The 21117-nt window shown below is 41.9% G+C and overlaps 1 protein-coding gene across 1 annotated transcript in view; it reads left to right on the top strand.

Moving 5' to 3' along the window:
• Positions 1 to 1177: 1177 nt before the first annotated feature.
• Positions 1178 to 21117, top strand: part of LOC133440850 (Golgi-associated kinase 1A-like) — an 81993-nt gene continuing 62053 nt past the window's right edge. Inside the window, exon 1 of the mRNA XM_061718178.1 lies at positions 1178 to 1191. Within this exon, the coding sequence (XP_061574162.1) occupies positions 1189 to 1191 (3 nt within the window). The 5' untranslated portion in view covers positions 1178 to 1188. The remainder of the gene's footprint in view (positions 1192 to 21117) is intronic.

Raw genomic sequence — 21117 nt, 5'->3', positions numbered from 1 at the left:
ATTGCATTACAGAAAATAAAGAACTTTATCACAATATTCAAATTTTCTGAGACAGTCCTGTATATATTGTGTGTTGCCTAAAAAATAACACATTATATTGAAGAAATCCTCTAATGCGAAAGAGGGGTGTGTGTTTTGTTTTCAATCCCTGTACAGTTCTCAGGCTCACATGGTTCAGATGGAAGCGGCTGTGGGATAAAAGAAAAAAAGAAAATCTAATGAATACTACAGCGTTCCTTTCAGATGATCATTTATCGATGGTTCCTAAATGAGAGCCTGCAGGATCCGAAGTAAATATTCAATACAACACTTTATTCCCTGAGGTCTGAACCCCTGCTGTATTTCAGCTCCGAGAGAGAAACATTAGGAGCGGATCTGTGTGAAAGAACCGTCTCAGATTTCACTGCAAACGTGTTCCTTCTCAGAAACAAATGGATTTGTAGTTAAAAAGCCGCTGTCGCATCCAGTGGAGGAGGAGGGCGTTCCCGGGGGGAGAGAGACCTCAGCAGGCTCGGGACGCACTCAAGTTTACTCTCAGCCAGGGCTGGATTTCTGTAGGAACTTCGCGAAGAAACGTTTGAAGCAAACAATTAAATAAAATAATTAAATTAAAAGCAGAAGGGAGGAGGTTTCCAGCGCGTGTGTGATGAAGTTCAGGACCGGCGGGTGCAGATCTCTGCGGGACGGACTGCAGGACGCATGAGCTCCGGCCAGGGAATGAGCTGCAGGGACACCCAGCATGGTAGGATTATCACATACTTTCATTTACCTGCAGGAACACCCAGCATGGTAGGATTATCAGATTATACCAACATTTACCTGCAGGGACACCCAGCATGGTAGGATTATCACATACTTTAATTTACCTGCAGGGACACCCAGCATGGTTGGATTATCAGATTATACCAACATTTACCTGCAGCAGGAACACCCAGCATGGTAGGATTATCAGATTATACCAACATTTACCTGCAGGGACACCCAGCATGGTAGGATTATTAGATTATACCAACATTTACCTGCAGGGACACCCAGCATGGTAGGATTATTAGATTATACCAACATTTACCTGCAGGGACACCCAGCATGGTAGGATTATCAGATTATACCAACATTTACCTGCAGCAGGGGCACCCAGCATGGTAGGATTATCAGATTATACAACATTTACCTGCAGGGACACCCAGCATGGTAGGATTATCACATACCAACATTTACCTGCAGGGACACCCTGCATGGTAGGATTATCAGATTATACCAACATTTACCTGCAGGAACACCCAGCATGGTAGGATTATCACGTACCAACATTTACCTGCAGCAGTTATTTGAATCTCACAGCCTTTACCACACTACTTTGTACAGAAGAGTATTAGGGCCATCCAGGAGAAAACATATTTGAGAGGGGAAGATTTTTTTTTATTGTGCACTTCGAGAAAAAAGTCGAAATGTTGAAAAAAAAGTCGAAATATTGAGAAAAAAGTCGAAATGTTGAGAAAAAAGTCAAAATTTTGTGAATAAAGTTGAAATGTTGAGAAAAAGACGAAATTTCGACTTTTTTCACTAAATTTTGACTTTTTTCTCGAAATTGTATTTCAACATTAATCTCGACATTTCGACTTTTATCTCAACATTTCGACTTTTTTCTAGAAGTGCACAATAAAAAAAATTTTCCTCCTCTAAAATATTTTTTCTCCTGCATGGCTCTAATACTCTTCCGTACTTTCTCGACTTAAATGACTCCTTACAGGAGCCCATTGACAATGAATAGGATGGAACTCACACATGATCGATAGCAGCAGTGAACACTCCGCTCTTTCTTTCTTTTTCTCTTTTTTTCCCCTTTTCACTTTTCTTCTATTACTCCTCAAGGTGCTTTATATCCTGTAAACCTATGGGTGGGTGGGTGGGTGGGTGGCAGGGGGTGGGAATGGTGGACTCACTGTCAATGTCTCAGCTGAACAATGCACTTTTGGGGATGAATGTGCAAATTGAAGTCATGCATATGTTCTGTACTTTGCATCTCTGTGGGATGAATGTGAAAAACCAATAAAACATATTTACAAAAAAAAAAAAGAATTTGAATCTCCGAAATGAATAGGCTGAGCAAAATGTTGACGATGAACGTTGCATTTGGATCTTCAGAATTCAGCTGTTGTTCAGACGTTGTTTCAGCGGTGTGTCATTTGTTCTCATAATAATGCCGAAATATCAAGATTTACTTCACATGAGCATATTCCCACCTGTGCAAACTACTTATAAAGCAAATCTCTGAAATTATAGTTGGATTTATGTAAATGCATGAACTTTCTGAGCAGCTCTGGGGAAAAAGGTTCACAAAGCGATGACCTGCAAATTTCCTGCTGATCATATTCATATTCCAACATCAGTACTTCAAATGGGCACCAGTGAATACATTGAAAGAAAATACGAGAGTTTCCACAATGATAACTTTGCACTTTTCTGCCCCAATTGATCAGTGATTGATGCATTTAGTTTTAAAACGTTTCAGTAAAAATAAGATCAAGTTCAAAGCAGATTATCTTATATATAATATCTAAAATTATGTTTCTTAGTACTAACTAGCTACTGTTTTGCACATGCATTTTTTTTACGTTTTATTTATTTATTTTAAATAATGACATGCACCTCACATGCAACTTACAGTATATTGCAGTGATCTTTCTCTACCTGTGACAGAAGAGAAATGTACCACGCTGGCTGCCTTCAGGTCTTTGGGCTTGTTCTCACGAGCGGCTGGCCGGCGGCGGCCAAGTTTAATGGAAGAGTTGGCTTATGGGGAATATAATCAACTAACCAACATGTCCACAGTACCCCAACTAAAATAAAGTCACCATAAATAGCCTAAACAATTCACAAAAAAGAAAGAAGATGAGCAGGGGAACAGTAACACGCAGTCAGCTATCAGTGATGTCATGAAGTAAAGTCAAAGCAAATAGAAAGTGGAGATGGACAGCATGACCAGAAGTGAAAGGAAATACCTTCTACTGTTAAACGAGTAAAATAAATAAATAAATAAAAAGTCATTGTCTTACTGAAGAGAGTTGGGTTTACATGTCAAAGCGGTGTTTCATCTGCGTTTCAAGGAGCCTTGAAAGTTTCACATTTCAAATTGGTTCCATATGCAGAGCAGACTCGTGGGTTTCAAGTGCCACATGGAAACCGCGAGGGGAAACTCTGCCCATTCTTCTCTTCTCTTCTCTTCTCTTCTCTTCTCTTCTCTTCTCTTCTCTTCTCTTCTCTTCTCTTCTCTTCTCTTCTCTTCTCTTCTCTTCTCTTCTCTTCTCTTCTCTTCTCTTCTCTTTTAAATCGTTCACTAAGTCAACATCTGCTGTTTATACACACTCAGCTGAGCTAAAGTGACAGATTTTCTCAAATATGGTCATTTTAGAGGAAACTAGAGGAAACTCTGTCCGATCTGCAGGGTCTGTACCTACTTTTAAGAGCAAGCTAAAGACTCAGCCCTTTAAGGAGCACTTCTGCATCTAGTGAAGCCTGAATTATGGTTCCGTGTTAAATTGACGCAGAGCCCACGCTGTAGGGAATGGCGTAGGGTACGCGGCGAAGCGCGCGTACAGTGCCGTACGGCGTAGGCTCTGCGTTGGTGTAACGCGGAACCATAAATCAGCCTTAAAATGCATGCATTTACATCAAGATGGTGTCTTCTTAGACGTAGCTTTCTTTAAAAAAACATATATATTCTAGTACTGGCGTCCAGGTGCCATAAAGTAAAACCCCTGCTGTGTTTCTGGATCAGCCTGTACATTTAGAACAGGTGTTTTCACTAACAACCTACCATCTACCTGCAGAGGAGCTGGTTTAGTGATGTGTTGGAACAACTGCTGGACAGGATTTTTACTTTATGGCACCTGGATTATCCACATCTGCAGCAGTCTGACCAGCACATATCCAGCTGGACCCTCCTATGTGATTTTGTGCTTGTGTTGTTCTCTCATATGTAAGTCGCTTTGGATAAAAGCGTCTGCTAAATGACAGTAGACATCATTCTTCGACTGTCGTCGAGATCCTAGATGTCACTTCTTTCCATCGGGTCCTGTCGGCCATTGATGCTCTCAGTTCTTGGAGTATAAGTCCTGTGTCCCTGGAGATTGTGTCAGGATAAGTATGAGGCTGATTCCTCTGGATGATTGGGGGAGCCGCCATAGCAGGATGTCGGATATTACTTGATCCGTAGCACGGTAGCAATGACCTGCAAAGATTGCTCTACGGTGTGCTACAGTTGTTGTTATTGGTGGCAGTTCACCATAGGTCTGCTCCTTGGTTGGATGAGTTTTCCAGGAGATGTTTTTGACACATGAGGAGTCTTGTGTATGTGCCGTTGATTCAGTCTTGTAGTTCCTTCTTCATAGTCCAGGTCTCAGCACCAGATAATAGGATGCTTTCAACACAGGCCCTGAAGAAAGAGACCTTTGTGGAGGTTGAAATTCCATGACTATAGTATAGTATAGTATAGTATAGTATAGTATAGTATAGTATAGTATAGTATAGTATAGTAAACTTCTGACCCATCCACTGCTGAACTTGTACAAGCCACACTGGGGGTGTCCTATGTAGTGGATCTCAGGTTTTTCTACCGGGGTGTCTCAGTTCACAGGGCCCTATATTTTTACGTCACGTATTAGCTTGAAGACATTACAAAACCCAAAGAATGTGAAGGCTTAGATTTACCTAACTTCCAGTATTACTTCCTAGCGAATAAACTACAGTATATTTTAAAATGGTCGAAAAATCATTCTTTAGATAGTCAATGGCTGGACTCGGAACAAGTGTTTTGCAATGATCTGGAAATATCAGATTTACCATTTATTAGTCAAAGCATTAAACATCATAAATGTTTCAAAAGCATTAATATCAGCTCAACTCTGACAGCCTGGTGGGAATTCCTTAAAGTAGCCTCACTTTTTCCATGTGACCGCACACCCATATGGAACAACCCAGATATCCTGAAAAATGACAAAAAGATGGCAAACTTTGTTCAATGGCGAGACCAAGGAATACGGTATCTGCAGCATGTAATCATAGGTGGACAGTTTGTACCCTTTTGTGCACTCACAGGGCCCTATGTTTGCCGTCTTTGCTGGGCACACAGAAACCCTCCGTGTCCATGAGACGGTGAGCTGCTGCACGTGAAACACCAGGGACTGCTGGTGATTGTGTTCTCAGTGGTGGTTTCCTGCTGCTGCAGTCCACCTCTATGTCTGAGGGGGAGACAGAAAATAAGTGGGTAGGCATACTAAATGAATGTGACTATACACATTTCCTCCATAATCTTTGAAAATGGGAGGCGTGACTTGTTTGTAAATGGCAACTGTGCAAGCTCTGAGAACCTTTTGTCTTCGTCATCTCGGACCAACTGAGTTGCACTGAACTGAATTTATATGTTGGGTGCGTATATGCTCCCATGTAAAATTACTTTAAATATTAAAAGTTCCAATGGAAATGTACCTACTTTATTTTAAATTAAATGAACAGAGCAAGTTTAAACTATAGGTAATATATGGTATATATATGGAGGTATTTGACTGTAAAGGCTGAATTATGCTTCTGCGTCAAAACGACGCCGTGTCTACGGCGTGTGGTTTTTGTACACGCAGAGGACACGCCGTCACATGCGCCGTCAGTGACGTGCACCTCCCGAAAATTGTAACTACGCGTCGAGGAGACGCCGTCCACACGCAGACCGAGAGGGCTGTGATTGGTTCGTTTGAAAGCGAAGCATTTCCGGTTTCCGGTTTGAAGCAGTAGTGAACTTCCAGGGCTCTTTTCTTCGTTTATGTGTGATTTTTTTTGTTTTTGTTTTTTGCACAATAGTTGTCCTTATTTCTTTGATTTACTGTGACCGTAAAAAGTCGGATAAACCATTCAGAAAAAGATCGCTAACTAGTGGCCGCGGGGGGTACTGCACCGCGACCAAATGGAGAGACGGAGAAGTCTGAACAGTTCGTGACGGTGTCACGGGTGCGCCGTGTGCTCTGCGTGTGTGTGACGCAGAACCATACTCAGCCCTTAAGACCTTACTTGAGCTATAATTCATATACAAATAAATCTCCTGCCACAGACGCACGTTTTAGTTACATTTAGATGGACAGCACTGAATCTCTGTTCCCACTACTACGCCTAAAGAGACCAAACAGATCGAATGTTTCTGCAGAATAGCAAATAGGATTGATTTATTTTTAAAGGAAGTTGTGAGGAGTTCAGTCATTCAGTAGCTCCACTGGTCCCTTACATCCTAAAACTTAGGTTGTTTGACTGTTGAGGTGCTTTGGTGTGTCCCACCAGAAGTAGACATTTTGGTAGATTCAAGATTTACTGAAGAGATTATATCTCTTGACTGGGTTGAGGACTCTTGGTTGTCCCACTGGTGGAGATAGAGGTGTCTGGAGCAAACGGAGGACTGGGGAGCTGTTTAGGCAGTTTGATGCCCAATCCCACATTAGCATTTGTAAATGGATTGAGGATAAAAGACTTTAAGAAGGCCTGTTATGAAAGATTTGGTGTTGTTCTTCATGACCATCATAAACTGTATCGATACATTGTTGTTACTGTATTTCCAACCAGAACTGCATCAAAGCTAACATTTTAACCTTTAACCTGGTTCACACTGTCAGATGTTAGGGTTGGATTTGCATTTCCAAAAGATATGGGGTATGTAAACCAAGAACCCTCCACAACACGTCCATAGTATTTGCCAGTTACAGTAAAAACTTCCTCTTTTCATGGGGTGGTAAAGTCCTATGCCAAGGCTAAAGAGATAATAGTGGTTAATTGTACATTGTTAATGTATGTTAACCCAGACAAACAGGACTCTGCTGAAAGAGAGAGTGTATCACGTGATGCTCGATGAGCAGGCCCGTCAGCGGTGTTGTGCATGAACGCGTTCATGGAACACGTTCATTTCTGTGAGAACGTTGAACTGAACGCAACATATTTGCAAATAAAGAACTTGAACCTGAACCTGTTCATCCTGCAGATCATGAACTGGAATTTGAACTGTTCAGATTATGTGAGTTTCAGCTTCACTGTTCAGGTCCAATTATTATGGAATACATTTCACCAGTACATTTAAAATACTCGACAAGATGACGACTTCACACTACATTACCCACAATGCAGTGCACACTAGCATAGAAACGGGCACCAGCTCCATGGCAACGGCGGTCCGAGCCCTGTGCATCTTTACATGACCAGTGGAGAGAGAGACGTTGCAGACGCAGCGTCAGTGAGCCGTCAGATGATGATCCTTATCATTATCTGCAGGAATTTTACACATCGTCTCCCAAAGAGTCTGACGGTAAAAATCTAACCTTTCTGTGCAAATTATGTCCACCTGCTCTGAGAAAACAAGTCCTAACATCTGCCTCGTCAGCTTCACATTTGAAACGTCATGTGGAGTTAAAGCATCCGTCCAGTGTGAGAAAATATCTGCAAGTCCTTGACAATCAAACAAAGTGATCAGGAAAGACCAAGAAGACCCAACAGCCCCAAACGACCCCAGTCACTGCTGCTCCTTCAAACTGATAATGGACTACTTTGTTGGAGATTTACAGTCTCTGAGTAAAGTTGAAAAGCCACTATAGGACAAAACATGATTATATACAGTGAACAGTTTTAGGATAGGGGGGCGTTTCATTCGTACTTCTCACCTAAAAATATTGAAATAAACTGAATTTGAACTAGTTCAAAGGGAAAATGGTGAACTATGAACATTTTTAAACTATGTGAACTGAACTTTGAACTATTTCATGAGAAGTAGGAACTTGCACAACACTGCCCGTCGGAGAGGGCTGATTCTGCTCAAACAGCCAAAGCTTAGAATTGATGATGGTAGCTGGACAACACATTCAACTCGACAGGAATTTCAGCGGCCAAACCTGAGAAAGACGTCACAACAGCATGTCTGTTGTCTTGGCTGATCAAAGTGGAATCATTATGAATGGTTTTGATGGATCTTGGCCTCTCTTCACAGTAACTTATGAGAAACAGTGTCAGTAGGATGTCATGCATCACCTTCCAATAACTTTACACTGATCTAAACAGCTCAATTTATATCCAGAAGTCCTAGATGCATTACATGCAACATTATAGTTACATTTAAATAAAATGCTGCGAAGAAAAACTCAAGACCTCCGGAGTAGGTAGGTAAGACGTATTCTAAGCAGGTAGGTACTGAAAAGGTCTGACCACATTCTTTCATGTTGTAACAGTTTCTCAAAGATGTTCAGTTGCAGTGCTGAATGTTGATGTCATGTCGACCATGATGAAGTGACAAACATTGATCAACAGAATGAAGTGTATCATTGCAGTTGTGAGTAGTAAACACTGTAGGGAGGATTGGACAAAGTACCAACACCATATCAGAAAATAGTCAGAAAGGGCTGTGTAAGCTCAAGGAAATCAGGAGGAGACATTTCTATTTTCAAACACGATTGTGGTTTTCCATAAATACAATAGGAGAAAAAGTGATTATTTTGTTGCTCGTTCCTTGTTCAGTGTATACCATGTGGCGGTTGTTAGTTTCAGCTGGTAAAGAGAGGTCATGATTCAGATTCTTAACCCATGTGCTGTCTTCTGGTCAAGGAAGGAGGAAGAGAAGAAAGGAGGAAAGAAGGAAGGAAGGAAGAATGAAAAGAAGGAAAGAAAGAAGGGAGGAAGGAAGGAAGGAAGGAAGGAAGGAAGGAAGGAAGGAAGGAAGGAAGGAAGGAAGGAAGGAAGGAAGGAAGGAGAGAGCAGGAGGAAGGAAGGAAGGAAGGAAGGAAGGAAGGAAGGAAGGAAGGAAGGAAGGAAGGAAGGAAGGGAGAAAACAAGGAAGGAAGGAAGGAAGGAAGGAAGGGAGAAAAGAGGAAGGGAAGAAGGAAGGAGAGAGCAGAAGGAAAGAAGGAAGGAAGGGAGAAAAGGAGAAAAGAGGAAGGGAAGAAGGAAGGAAGGAAGGAAGAAAGGAAGGAAGGAAGGAAGGAAGAATGAAAAGAAGGAAGGAAAGAAGGAAGGAAGGAAGGAAGAAAACAAGGAAAGAAGGAAGGAAGGGAGAAAAGAAGGAAGGAAGGAAGGAAGGAAGGAAGGAAGGAAGGAAGGAAGGAAGGAAGGAAGGAAGGAAGGAAGGAAGGAAGGAAGGAAGGAAGGAAGGAAGGAAGGAAGGAAGGAAGGAAGGAAGGGAAAAAGAGGAAGGGAAGAAGGAACAGGAGAATTAGGTCATTTTGACCCGAAGACAGTACAAGGGTTAACACAGTCAAACACTCTTTAATTATTGTATTTACATTTTGTATTTTTTGGTAATTTAGAAAGCTTACAGTGAATTTGAATAAAGGAAAAAAGTGTGCCACTACTGAAACTTATGTTGGCATGTTTGCATGCACACCGTTTAGTGTTTATAGGCCACATTCCACTGGTCTGGGCTTTATTTGGCATGTTTGTAGACTCATGCTGTATTACTACCTCTGGTATTTATTTGTCTGTGTGCCCAGAGTAAGCTTTTGCTTTATTGTAACGCAGGCTTTTGTAGAGAAATGTAATTGAAGACAGAACAATGAAAGTGAATTCAGAGTAGCCAAAGTGACTACAGAGGCACTAATGCTGCCACATAGCCATCTGATACGCTGAGTGGACGCGGCTCCTGTGTAATGCAGCACCCCTTCTGTCAAGCGTACATAGAAAAAAAAAGAAAATATGGTCGGAATTTAACAGCAATACAGACGGAAAGCTGTAATAAATAAAGAAACACAGCAGTGTTTATAGTCTATCTTGACAGTCAGCATTTCCGCACTAATAGCTCTTTGTTTGGTGGTTTCTACACCGCTGCAGCTCCTATCCACAAGTAGATGGATCCTTTTTTTAAAAAAAAACAACAGCATACAAAGAAACTCACTGGTGCCTGCCGCGCTAGCTCACCAGTTCATCACATTCTCTGGCAGCAGCAAGTAGAAATGAAACAACCATACTGATAAGCAGAATGCTGTAAATATTGCACCTGTCAGGGTTTCCAGGCATTTATGATACGCCTCTACCTGCAAAGTCAAAGAAAGGTAGATCAAGGTACAGTGAGGTGAAGATAGATACACCCATTTCCAATTCTAAACCTTTACATATTAAATCATATAAGAACATGTTTTTAAATCACCAGGTTTTTACTGAGTATTGAATTGAAGCACATACAACATAATATATAACACAAATGCATTATTTATTTAACCAAAAACGTATCAAAATGCAGATAAAGGATGTTAATAATAAATTGACTGTTGATTATGGTAATAAATAAATGGTTAAACAAGTAAGATGTAAGAACCTGTGCCTGATGGACTAACATTGCATACCTTAACAGCAGTGAAAGGTAGGGCTTTTGACAGTAAAGATATGGACATAATGTTAGTATATGAAACCGAGATACTGTGAATAATCTTTATTATAATAATAATATTGATAATAATAATAATATTTTTTATAATATGCACCTTTCTAGCACTCAGGGACACCGTAAAGACAGAAACAAACAAAATCAAATGCTGTATTTTTAGTCAGGGAGAGAAATAAGTCTCAAACAGATGAGTTGTGAGCGTGGCTTTAAAGAGTGGAAGTAAAATGATATTTCTGAGCTCAGTAATGAGTTCCAGAGCCGGGGAGAAGAGCAACTGAAAGCTCTGCATCCCATGGCAGTGAGACGGGCGGTGGAGACAGTCAAATGGATGGAGGAGGAAGAACGGAGAGAACGGGAGGGAGTAGCAACACGTGAAGCAGGTCAGACAGGTTATGGGGCGGCAAGGTTAGGGGTGACCTTGAATGTTAACAGGAGGATTTCAAAGAACTTGACTGGAAGCCAGTGGAACTGCTGCAGGACAGGGGTTCTGGTGATGGTAGAGGGGTTCTGGTGATGGGTAGAGAGGTAGAGGGGTTCTGGTGATGGGTAGAGGGATTCTGGTGATGGGTAGAGGGGTTCTGGTGATGGTAGAGGGGTTCTGGTGATGGGTAGAGAGGTAGAGGGGTTCTGGTGATGGGTAGAGGGATTCTGGTGATGGGTAGAGGGGTTCTGGTGATGGTAGAGGGGTTCTGGTGATGGGTAGAGGGGTAGAGGGGTTCTGGTGATGGTAGAGGGGTTCTGGTGATGGGTAGAGGGATTCTGGTGATGGGTAGAGGGGTAGAGGGGTTCTGGTGATGGTAGAGGGGTTCTGGTGATGGGTAGAGGGGTTCTGGTGATGGTAGAGGGGTTCTGGTGATGGGTACAGGGGTTCTGGTGATGGTAGGGGGGTTCTGGGGATGGGTACAGGGGTTCTGGTGATGGGTAGAGGGGTTCTGGTGATGGGTAGAGGGGTTCTGGTGATGGGTAGAGGGGTTCTGGTGATGGTAGAGGGGTTCTGGTGATGGGTACAGGGGTTCTGGTGATGGGTAGAGGGGTTCTGGTGATGGGTAGAGGGGTTCTGGTGATGGTAGAGGGGTTCTGGTGATGGTAGAGGGGTAGAGGGGTTCTGGTGATGGTAGAGGGGTAGAGGAGATTTGTGAGTGAGGCCAAACAGCAGTGAGTTGCAGTAATCCAGGCGAGTAGAGACAAGGCTGTGAACGAGGATAGCAGTGGCACGGGGGGTGAGGGAGGGTGGAGGCGGTTAATGTTACATAGGTAGAAGTACGCAGACCGGGTAATGTTATTGATGTGGGACTGGAAGGATAAGTACTGTCGGGGGTGACACCCAGACCCTTAACCTGCTGGGAGGGGGAAAAGAGCGATTATCAATAAGAAAAAACTGTCAGTTTTGGGTAGTGTTGATTTTGTACCAATGAGGAGAATCTCTGTTTCATCAATGTTAAGTTTGAGGAAATTTGAAGAAAACCAAGACTTTATTTCTGCCATGCAGTTAGTGAGGGAGGAGGGTGGGAAGTTGGAAGTGGGTTTACTGGTGTTAGGTTAAAAAGTCATTAACATACATTAATTAACTTAGAAAAAGACACCGGAGACTTATGGAATGATTTTCAATGGCCTTCTGCAGAAGGTTGGAGAGGAATCCTGAGAAGCTTTAGGCAACACGGCCCTTCTCTTAGCTCGTCAGAACTTCTCTCAACTGGCTCTCTGCAGAGCTGGCGCTTTTATTAAGCAAAGGATGACAGGAATGACCATATTTGGAACAGTGAATGTATAGATGGACGATTGACAAAAACAGATGGTCACACACATGACTTTTCTTAGTATGAAGAAACAAACAGACATCCTTAAAACACAAAGAGTCAAGAGGTCAACTAAAACAGGACCTCTTGTTGGAGGTTTGAACAGATGGTTTTTAAAAACACTGGGTTATTTACAAACCAGAAGTCACCAGGCCAAACTTCATGGGGGTCTCGTGTTATCAGATGGTCCAACTAAACCTAGCTAACCGTCAATAAATGAGCACCTTCTGGACAAACAAGAAACTCTGTAAGGCTTTGCACAGATGTGTCTAAAGACACTGCTCAGCTGTTAACAAAGCCATAAATACCTAAATACCATCAGGGAATGGCCTGCCTGTAACTTCTGTTAACAATTGTAAACTTGTGAAAAACGCAGCAGTCAATTTCTCTGAGCTTACCTAATTCTGTTGCGTTCATAATGACAATTTAATTCAAAAACGTTGATTAACCTCACATTTCCCTACTCTTGTCATTTTGAAACTTCACAGCACCCAAAATAAAACACTCCAGTGTCATCGTAAACATACAGGTAATGAAAACACAGAACAGTACAAAGACAGTAATAGTCGGAATCGGAATCGTAATCTCAGTCATTATGTCAGCATGACTCAGTAGTGAAAAAGTCTCTTCCATTCCTCGGACTCCTCTCCTAGTTTGTTGTCGCAAGTCATTTTGGCTAGTCATATTCTTCAGGCTGGGCTGGCGAGTAGGCATCAGTTGATTACTTCGGCGAGCAAAGGTTGTGGAACCGCTCGACTTCCCGCACTACTCGAGCCTGGCACGTTTCTCCGCTAGCTTTCACTGCAACTGGTGAACGCAGTAGATCGTTCAGCAGCCTTTACTGCTGCCGGTGCTGCCGGTGTCCTGATTTGGACAGCAAAAAGGGCCCGTCCTGACGGGTGATGACGTTTCACCACTCAACTCAGGATCCGGTCACCCAGTTTCAGCAGTTCCTGCTTTAGGAGAGGGAGAGAGGAAGAAACAGCAGCGTACAAGAAGACGATTCTCATGTACAGGTCGACTAATGGCCGTCATTCAGGCCATGGCTTTCCTGAGCCTTAACTTAACAGGCCATTAGTTCACTCCAAGAATGAAATCCATATGAACAACTTCAAATGGATAGGTCCTCTCATGTTGTATCTGCAACATGTCGGAAAGCTCCTACTAAAAAAATTTTAAAGGGCATTTAGTATTTAATCCTCATGATGTATCATATGTACCCCTACATACTCCCACTCCCTCCTGTTGAGCCATAGAAACTCCCTATGGCTCAACTTAGCCACCAGGGGGAACAACTTCCTTGGAAGCACTGGTCTGCTTCACAGCATTTTTTTTTTTTGCATGCCGACAGGGGTGGGGGTTTTGTTGTCATTAGACCCCCTCCTTGTTGACTTTTCCCTGGAAGAGTCAGGCTGCCAGAGTCAGGCTCCCCAGATAAGTGGCCCTCCCACTTCTTGACCTCTGCATCCTGGCAAGTCTGCAGGTCTGACTCAATGATTCTCTAGGGTTGGATATCTATGTCCCTCAGAGATCCCCCCTCCCATCACCAGATTAGATGGGGCAAAAACCTGGTAAATTCTGTCTTCTACCTCAGTCAAAGACTACAGAATTTCCTTATTTCAAAATGTTCTTATTTCAACCCAGGTAGGTTATGATCTTATTAAAGTAACACACAAAAACTGTCAGTGCAGCAACTCTCCTGCAACGTAAACAGTAGTCTTCAGTGAACTTATATATATATATATATATATATAAACAAATAGTCCTAGTCACAAAACGTCGGACTGAAAGGAATCATCCTATCAAATAATGCCTTCTCAACTGTTGTTGAGCTCTATTTTCCCCAAATCAAAAGAAATGCTAGAAAATTGTCATAAAATTGTCAGAAAAATTGTCTCCAGTTTAATCATATAGTCTTCAGGAGATTCTTAATCTTCTGTTTGCATGCTGCAACGCAAATGCATGCTCTTCTTATGAAGACTCATAGAAGTCTTAAGAAAATTGTGGGATAAATTCCCATGTGTAAACTACACATAGACAAAAACCCACTAACATTAAACACACACTTCAGATCATCTATATGTGGGTTCGTGTATCACTGCAAATGTGTAAATTACTTCTCCTCAAACTACACTAACCAAACTCAATTGGTGCATTTCAGATGAACTCACAACCTAAATGGTATCAAAACTGATCACAAATGTACACATTTTCAGTGTGAATAGGCTAGTATGCACTCAGAGTTCTTCTTTTCTAAAAAGATTGTACAACGGGTTTGTTTCTCCTGCATACACCCTTTTCTGTGTAAAATGTCACTGACATACAAATGACAGTAGGCTAATGAACACACCCTTCCACTGTATTCTAAAAATATAGCGGCGCTAATTTCATTGTACAAAACCCATCCTCTGAAGCTGTTAATCATCAGTAGTGATTTCACAACAGACAGAGTAAGGACAAATGATTGATTTGTTTTACATTCATGTCACAAACAACCCAACCATTTTATCTCATGCTCGCAAATTGCAGGAATCCCATTTCCATACAATCCAAGTCAAATACAGTGTTACAAAAGTAATCTGCAAATTAAATGGTGAATTAACCCAATTTAAAACTTCTATGATTCTATGCCTTCATTCAGGGCTTAGAATGATAGAACAAACTATATTTCTCCATTTTTCTACGTCTCCTCCATAAGGAGAGCTTCTCACTTCTCAGCCTGCAGCCGCTCGTAAACCGGAGCATGCTTTCACACACACACAGACACACACAGACACAGACTTCCTCATGCTGCAGCCTGCAGCAGCCCCCACTTCTCCCAAAATCCATCCTCTCCTCACAAGTTCACAATTTTCTTGTCTTTTCTTCTAGTCTTAAATTAGTCCATTTACTTCTTTTTAAGTTCCCTATATTATTATCTTGCAAGATTTGTCTCCATTTTCTTAAGTTTGAGGACGTCTCCCCATCAATTAAGCATCTTTTAGAGATTATTTAAGCATAAGTTTTCAGCTTAACCACGCGTCTGCTATTTTTCGTCAGTTATTTTCTTTCCTAAGTTTCTCTCAGGACACAAATTTCCTTTTTCAACAGTTTGGTTTTAGCCTGATCTTTAGTGAACAATTTAAATTTTTCCCTCTCAATTTTGAAAACCCCAAACATTGAACAGACATAAACATCAGACAAACATTAGACAAACATTAGACAAACATAAAACACAACCATTAAAAATCATTTCCAAGAAACCTCTCCTCGTAATTCTGTACTTTTAAAGTCCTCTGACATTCAAAAGCCGGTCCCCGACCGAGTTAGATGTTGGTCTTACGCACTGCTCTTTAGGCAGTATTTTTAGAGGCCCCTATGCCTCATAAAAATCAGGTCCCCGACCCGCCGCCAAACACCGTCTTCGCTAACCTCTTGTTAGTATACACAGAAATTTCACTCAAAAGAGGTCTCTCACCTAGTCTCCTAGTGCCCTTCCCTGGCTGGGAAATCTCGTCGTCTGGACTCTGGAACAGCGCAGATCAATCTGGGCCCCGTTCCTGAAGTCAGAACGCTGTCGACAGATTTTGATGGCCCGTTGAATCTTACGCCACCCCAATCGTCGCAGCTCGAGAGATTCCGGGTCTTTCGGCACCAAAATGTTAGGTTAAAAAGTCATCACAATATTAATAACTTAGAAAAAGACACCGGAAACTGTCAGAAATGATTTTCAATGGCCTTCTGCAGAAGGTTGGAGAGGAATCCTGAGAAGCTTTAGGCAACACGGCCCTTCTCTTAGCTCGTCAGAACTTCTCTCAACTGGCTCTCTGCAGAGCTGGCGCTTTTATTAAGCAAAGGATGACAGGAATGACCATATTTGGAACAGTGAATGTATAGATGGACGATTGACAAAAACAGATGGTCACACACATGACTTTTCTTAGTATGAAGAAACAAACAGACATCCTTAAAACACAAAGAGTCAAGAGGTCAACTAAAACAGGACCTCTTGTTGGAGGTTTGAACAGATGGTTTTTAAAAACACTGGGTTATTTACAAACCAGAAGTCACCAGGCCAAACTTCATGGGGGTCTCGTGTTATCAGATGGTCCAACTAAACCTAGCTAACCGTCAATAAATGAGCACCTTCTGGACAAACAAGAAACTCTGTAAGGCTTTGCACAGATGTGTCTAAAGACACTGCTCAGCTGTTAACAAAGCCATAAATACCTAAATACCATCAGGGAATGGCCTGCCTGTAACTTCTGTTAACAATTGTAAACTTGTGAAAAACGCAGCAGTCAATTTCTCTGAGCTTACCTAATTCTGTTGCGTTCATAATGACAATTTAATTCAAAAACGTTGATTAACCTCACACTGGTGAGGAAGAACTGGGTGTCGTCCACGTAGAAGTTGAAATTGATATTATATTTGTGGAAGATATTGCTAAGGGGAAGGAGGTAGACGATGAAAAGGAGAAGCCCCTGGAACAGAACCCTGGGGCACACTTGTGGCACTAGTACCTACTCAGCCCAACTCGACTCGCCTCCACTTAGTTTGGCGCTATTCCACTAGGAGTCTAACGTGCCGAGTAGATACTTTTCTGTATCTATTCTGCCGAGGTTCTAAGCTGCTGAGTCGGCAGTATCTGACGTCATCACACTACAGGCCACCGATTGGTCGGGGGGTTGGACTCAGACGTCTGAGTCAGGATGTGACATCATTTCAAGAGCGACTCGTGGATTCTTGTTAATTTTTTTCGAAGAACAATGGCAGGACGGAAATCTGTTCCGTGGTCAAATTCCAATTCCAATTCTTAAACCTGGTGGCTGAGGAAAATATCCAGAGAGAGCTGGATGGGGCCACGAGGAATGAAAACATATACCAGGAGCTTTCTCAGTCCATGTCTGCTCAAGGCTACAAACGTCACAGCAGCTTCACTCCAACCCGCCTACTTCTGATCTGGGTATTGAAAAGAAAACGAGGGCAAGTGGAGTCGAGTCGGGCTGAGTAGGTACTAGTGTAAAAGCGCCATTGGAGTGACAGGGGAAGGCTGGGATGTGAAAGATTTAACCTGAATGAAATGGGTGTGGTCTGAGAGATAAGTTCAAACCAGTCTAGTGGAGTATGATACCAATGGAGGACAGTGTATTGAGGAGAGTGGTGTGAAAAATGGGGTGGAAGGCCGGACTCGGGTCAAGAACAATGAGGATGGGGAGTAGTCTAGAATCAGCTGGCATGAGGAGGTCGTCCCTTATTTCAGGAGTGCAGTTTCTGTCCCATGGAGGGAGTGAAAACCAGACTGGGACTGTTCACACAGGTTGTTGTGGATACGTGAAAGTAGAGTTGAATAGCAACTGAGTTTTCAATGATCTTAGAGATGAACGGTAGATTGAAATTACTGAAGTTCAGAATCGTGGTGATTGCAGCAGATTTTAAAGATGCAGTAGAGAGTGATGATTGAAGGATGGCAGAGATGAGGGGAATCAGAGAAGGAAGACAGGCTTTAACCAGCACTGTGGGGAGGGGTCCAGCTGAGAGGTAGGTGAGTTGGAGTTATGGGTATCTGAAATGTCAGAGGTGGTGGGGAGCTGGACAGCGGGGAAACAATGACTAGGAGAAGGAAGTTCAGATGAGATGTTGCTGGAGGATTCTGAGCAGAGATGCTGGTGAATCTTGAGAATGTGTTTGTTGAAGGAAGCCACAGGAAGCAGTTAGGGAGGGGTGAGGCGGTAGAGTCTGGGGGTTGGATGATCTGGCTAAACAGTAAAATCAGTGACTTGTTGTTACCTTCATTGGAACAGATTACACCTGAGTAATAGCTGGATCGAATCCGAGCAATACAGTCCTTGTGTTGTAAATGAATATGTTTTTTTGCATATTGCTGGTGAACAGTTACACTGGTTTTCCTGTGGACCCTGTTATAGTTGGTAGTCACGCAGACTTCTTACTGAATGCAGAGAAGTTAAATACTTTGATGACCAATGGTATAAAAGCACTCTTGTGGTTTTCTGTGGTGGTCTTTGGTAGTCTCGGTCTAAAGCTGAATGTGCTCCATGATGACACTAGAGTAGCATGCAGAGGGCAAGAAACAATCTTGATCATTTTGATCTTGATAGTTTCCTCAGCATTCTCCTCTCTAACACCTTTCGGTCTCAAGCTGTACTTCCTGGACAGAGCTGGCCTTTCTGATACGTTTGTTTAATCTGGTGATGTTGGTTCTATTCATATGACGTTACCATCGCAGATGATTTAGAATGGTCTTTTTCATTGACGTAGCAGACATATAATCAGTAGTTTGCTTGATGTTTTGTTTTACAGCATCCAGTGGTGCTTTTTTAACATCCATGTTGATGACCCTCAGGACATGTGGGCCAGAGTATTGTGTATTGTGGGAAAAACACACAACAAAGGACATTCTCTTGACTTGACGTAATCATGTCCAAAGGTCTGAACATCTGTAAGGTTATGGGGACAGATGTTGCTCTGTCGGACCATTCTTGTGTTTTTTTTTTAGAGTTGTATTAATGTCAGCAGAAGTGTCCAGGCAGAGATAATCAAGAAATGGTACATAGGTGTAATGAAATGTTTATCCAGATCTACTCCTCCTCACTTCTCCTCCACCCACCCTCAGTTCATGAGCTTGTGGATAAATGCCCTGGTAAAATGATTAGTGTTATTGATACTATTGCTCCCACCTTTTAAGAGAAAGAGAAAGCAGCAGTCTCACTGAAGGTGATCACTGCTAAAAAGAAACCTCCCTGGAGGAATGTTGCACAGGTCAGAGCTGAAACAAGAGAGCATTGAAAAGGTGAACGGTGGAAAGGTGGTGGAAAACTAGGGCTGGGCAATTTTGGACAAAAAATAATATCCAGATTTTTTTCTCTGAAAACCCGATTTTCGATTTCGATTTCGATTTTTTTGGTAAAACTACAAAAGACAATGGAATAAATTGTTTCAAATATTTTATCTTTCTTTTTAAAGAAAAATAGCAAACAAATTTCCCTATTGGGAATGAAGTGCAATTGAAAGATACTGTAAATCCTCCTTGAGTTTAATAAAGTGACAACATTTACAATTTTCTTGACCAAACAAAGATGACTAGACGAGCTGTGTCTGTAATGCAGACAGCTGCAAAAAAGGAAAATCCATTTTCCGATTTTCCTTTTTTTAACATCGATTGTGATTAATAAATCCGATTTAGATTTAAAATCGATTAATTGCACAGCCCTATGGAAAACTAAATTACTAATAATAGTTAATTATGACTTTTATGAAGAGGGACTGAGCATATAGAGCAGAGGAATGCAAGGAAATCATATTTTTCTGATAAAACCCTGAGTCAGTGGAGCCTGAACTTCTATCCACCAGTGTCTCTGATGAGTTTGACTCTTTCTTTACTGACATCATCCAGAAAATCAGGCAATCAGTGCTCTTACACCAGGCAGGGGATATGTGCTACTGCTGCCTCTGTCAGCTTAGAGGAACCAGCACACAATTCTGTCCAGTCACCGATAAGAATCTGGATGATGTCATACACCAGGAGACCCGAGTCCTCACTGAGACCAGAGAGTGGACAAGAGAGTGGAGAAGTCTAGTTCTTAGATCTTTACTGGCTTCCTGTCTGTCCCAGAATACATATTAAAATCCTGCTGGTTTATAAATCTCTGAATGTTCTCAGACCAAAACACATCTCTGATCTCCTGGTCCATCATGAACCAACCAGAACCCTCAGTTCCTCAGGGCCACACCTACTTCCTGTACCCAGACTTAGAACCAAACACGATGAGGCAGCTTTCAGTTTTTATGCTCCTCACCTGTGGAACAAACTCCCAGAATGCATCATGGCAGCTGAAACTCTCAACAGCTTTAAGTCCTTTTTATTTACTGCTGCATTCAGTAATCTCCCACAATGCACTGCAACCTTTATTTCTTGCATTTATTTGTTTAATTCTTTTATGTTTTCATGTTTTCACTTTGAACCATCTTGTACATGAAATGTGATATATAAATAAACTGGCCTTGCCTTTAAATGTGGGTCATGGTCGGTGCAGCTGGATTGCAGCTGATTTTGCTCAGGGTCCTTTTTTATGAACATGTCTCTGATCATGTCCAAAATACTTTCTTTTGTTTGTATAATAGAGTCCAAGTAGTCCTCTGAGATCCTTAGCAAGCACTCAGCTGAGTTTGAACCAAACAGGGTAAAAATGCAAAAAAAAAAAAAAAAAAAAAAATGCACATGGCTTCTAAGCTGCACACATATGGAATACACTTCCTGATAATAAAAGTTAAACTCAAGACTGCTGTTTAGCCATGCCTTTGTTCAGTCGGGTTTCACTGCACCGTTTTTACTTGTCTGTCCTAAGCTCTGTTTTATTCCCTTTTCTGTCCGAATGTATATTTTTTGTGATTTTTAGTATGTATTTTATTTGCATTCTTTTTTTCCCCCATTTTTCTTTCGTCTCAGTGTCTTTGTAAAACTCTTTGAGTTGCCTTTGTGTATGAAATGGGCTACACAAACAAAACTGCTTCGCCTTGTATCGGATTAATGTGTTATCTTTGCTTTTGCTTTTAAGGTTAACTGGCAATAATTAATGCCCAGGGGCTTCATTTATAAGCTTGCTCGCGCACAAAACAGGGCTTGAAAGATGCGCAAGCCACTTTCATACGCAAAGGTTGAGATTTAAAAAAAAAAAACTAACTGAAATATGTGCGTATCTCTACGCCAACCCTGACCCTCCCGTAGGAACAGTCTGAAGATATGGGGAACTGGCGACGCAGGTGGTGAGGTGGTGAAAAGAAACCAGATTCATGTAATACTCTTAATAATGTCATCACATATCAAACTTATAATATAATCGTGTCCCTCTGTGTTTGAAGCTCAGCGTCAGTCAGGACGCATACTTTGGTACGGAGAAGATTTCATGATCAAGTTAACCAGAGTCGGCA

The sequence above is a fragment of the Cololabis saira genome, chromosome 3, assembly GCF_033807715.1.
Source record: "Cololabis saira isolate AMF1-May2022 chromosome 3, fColSai1.1, whole genome shotgun sequence".
Classification (NCBI taxonomy): Eukaryota; Metazoa; Chordata; class Actinopteri; order Beloniformes; family Belonidae; genus Cololabis; species Cololabis saira.
Note: the sequence above shows the minus strand (reverse complement) of the source record. Positions and strands in the feature narration are given on the sequence as shown.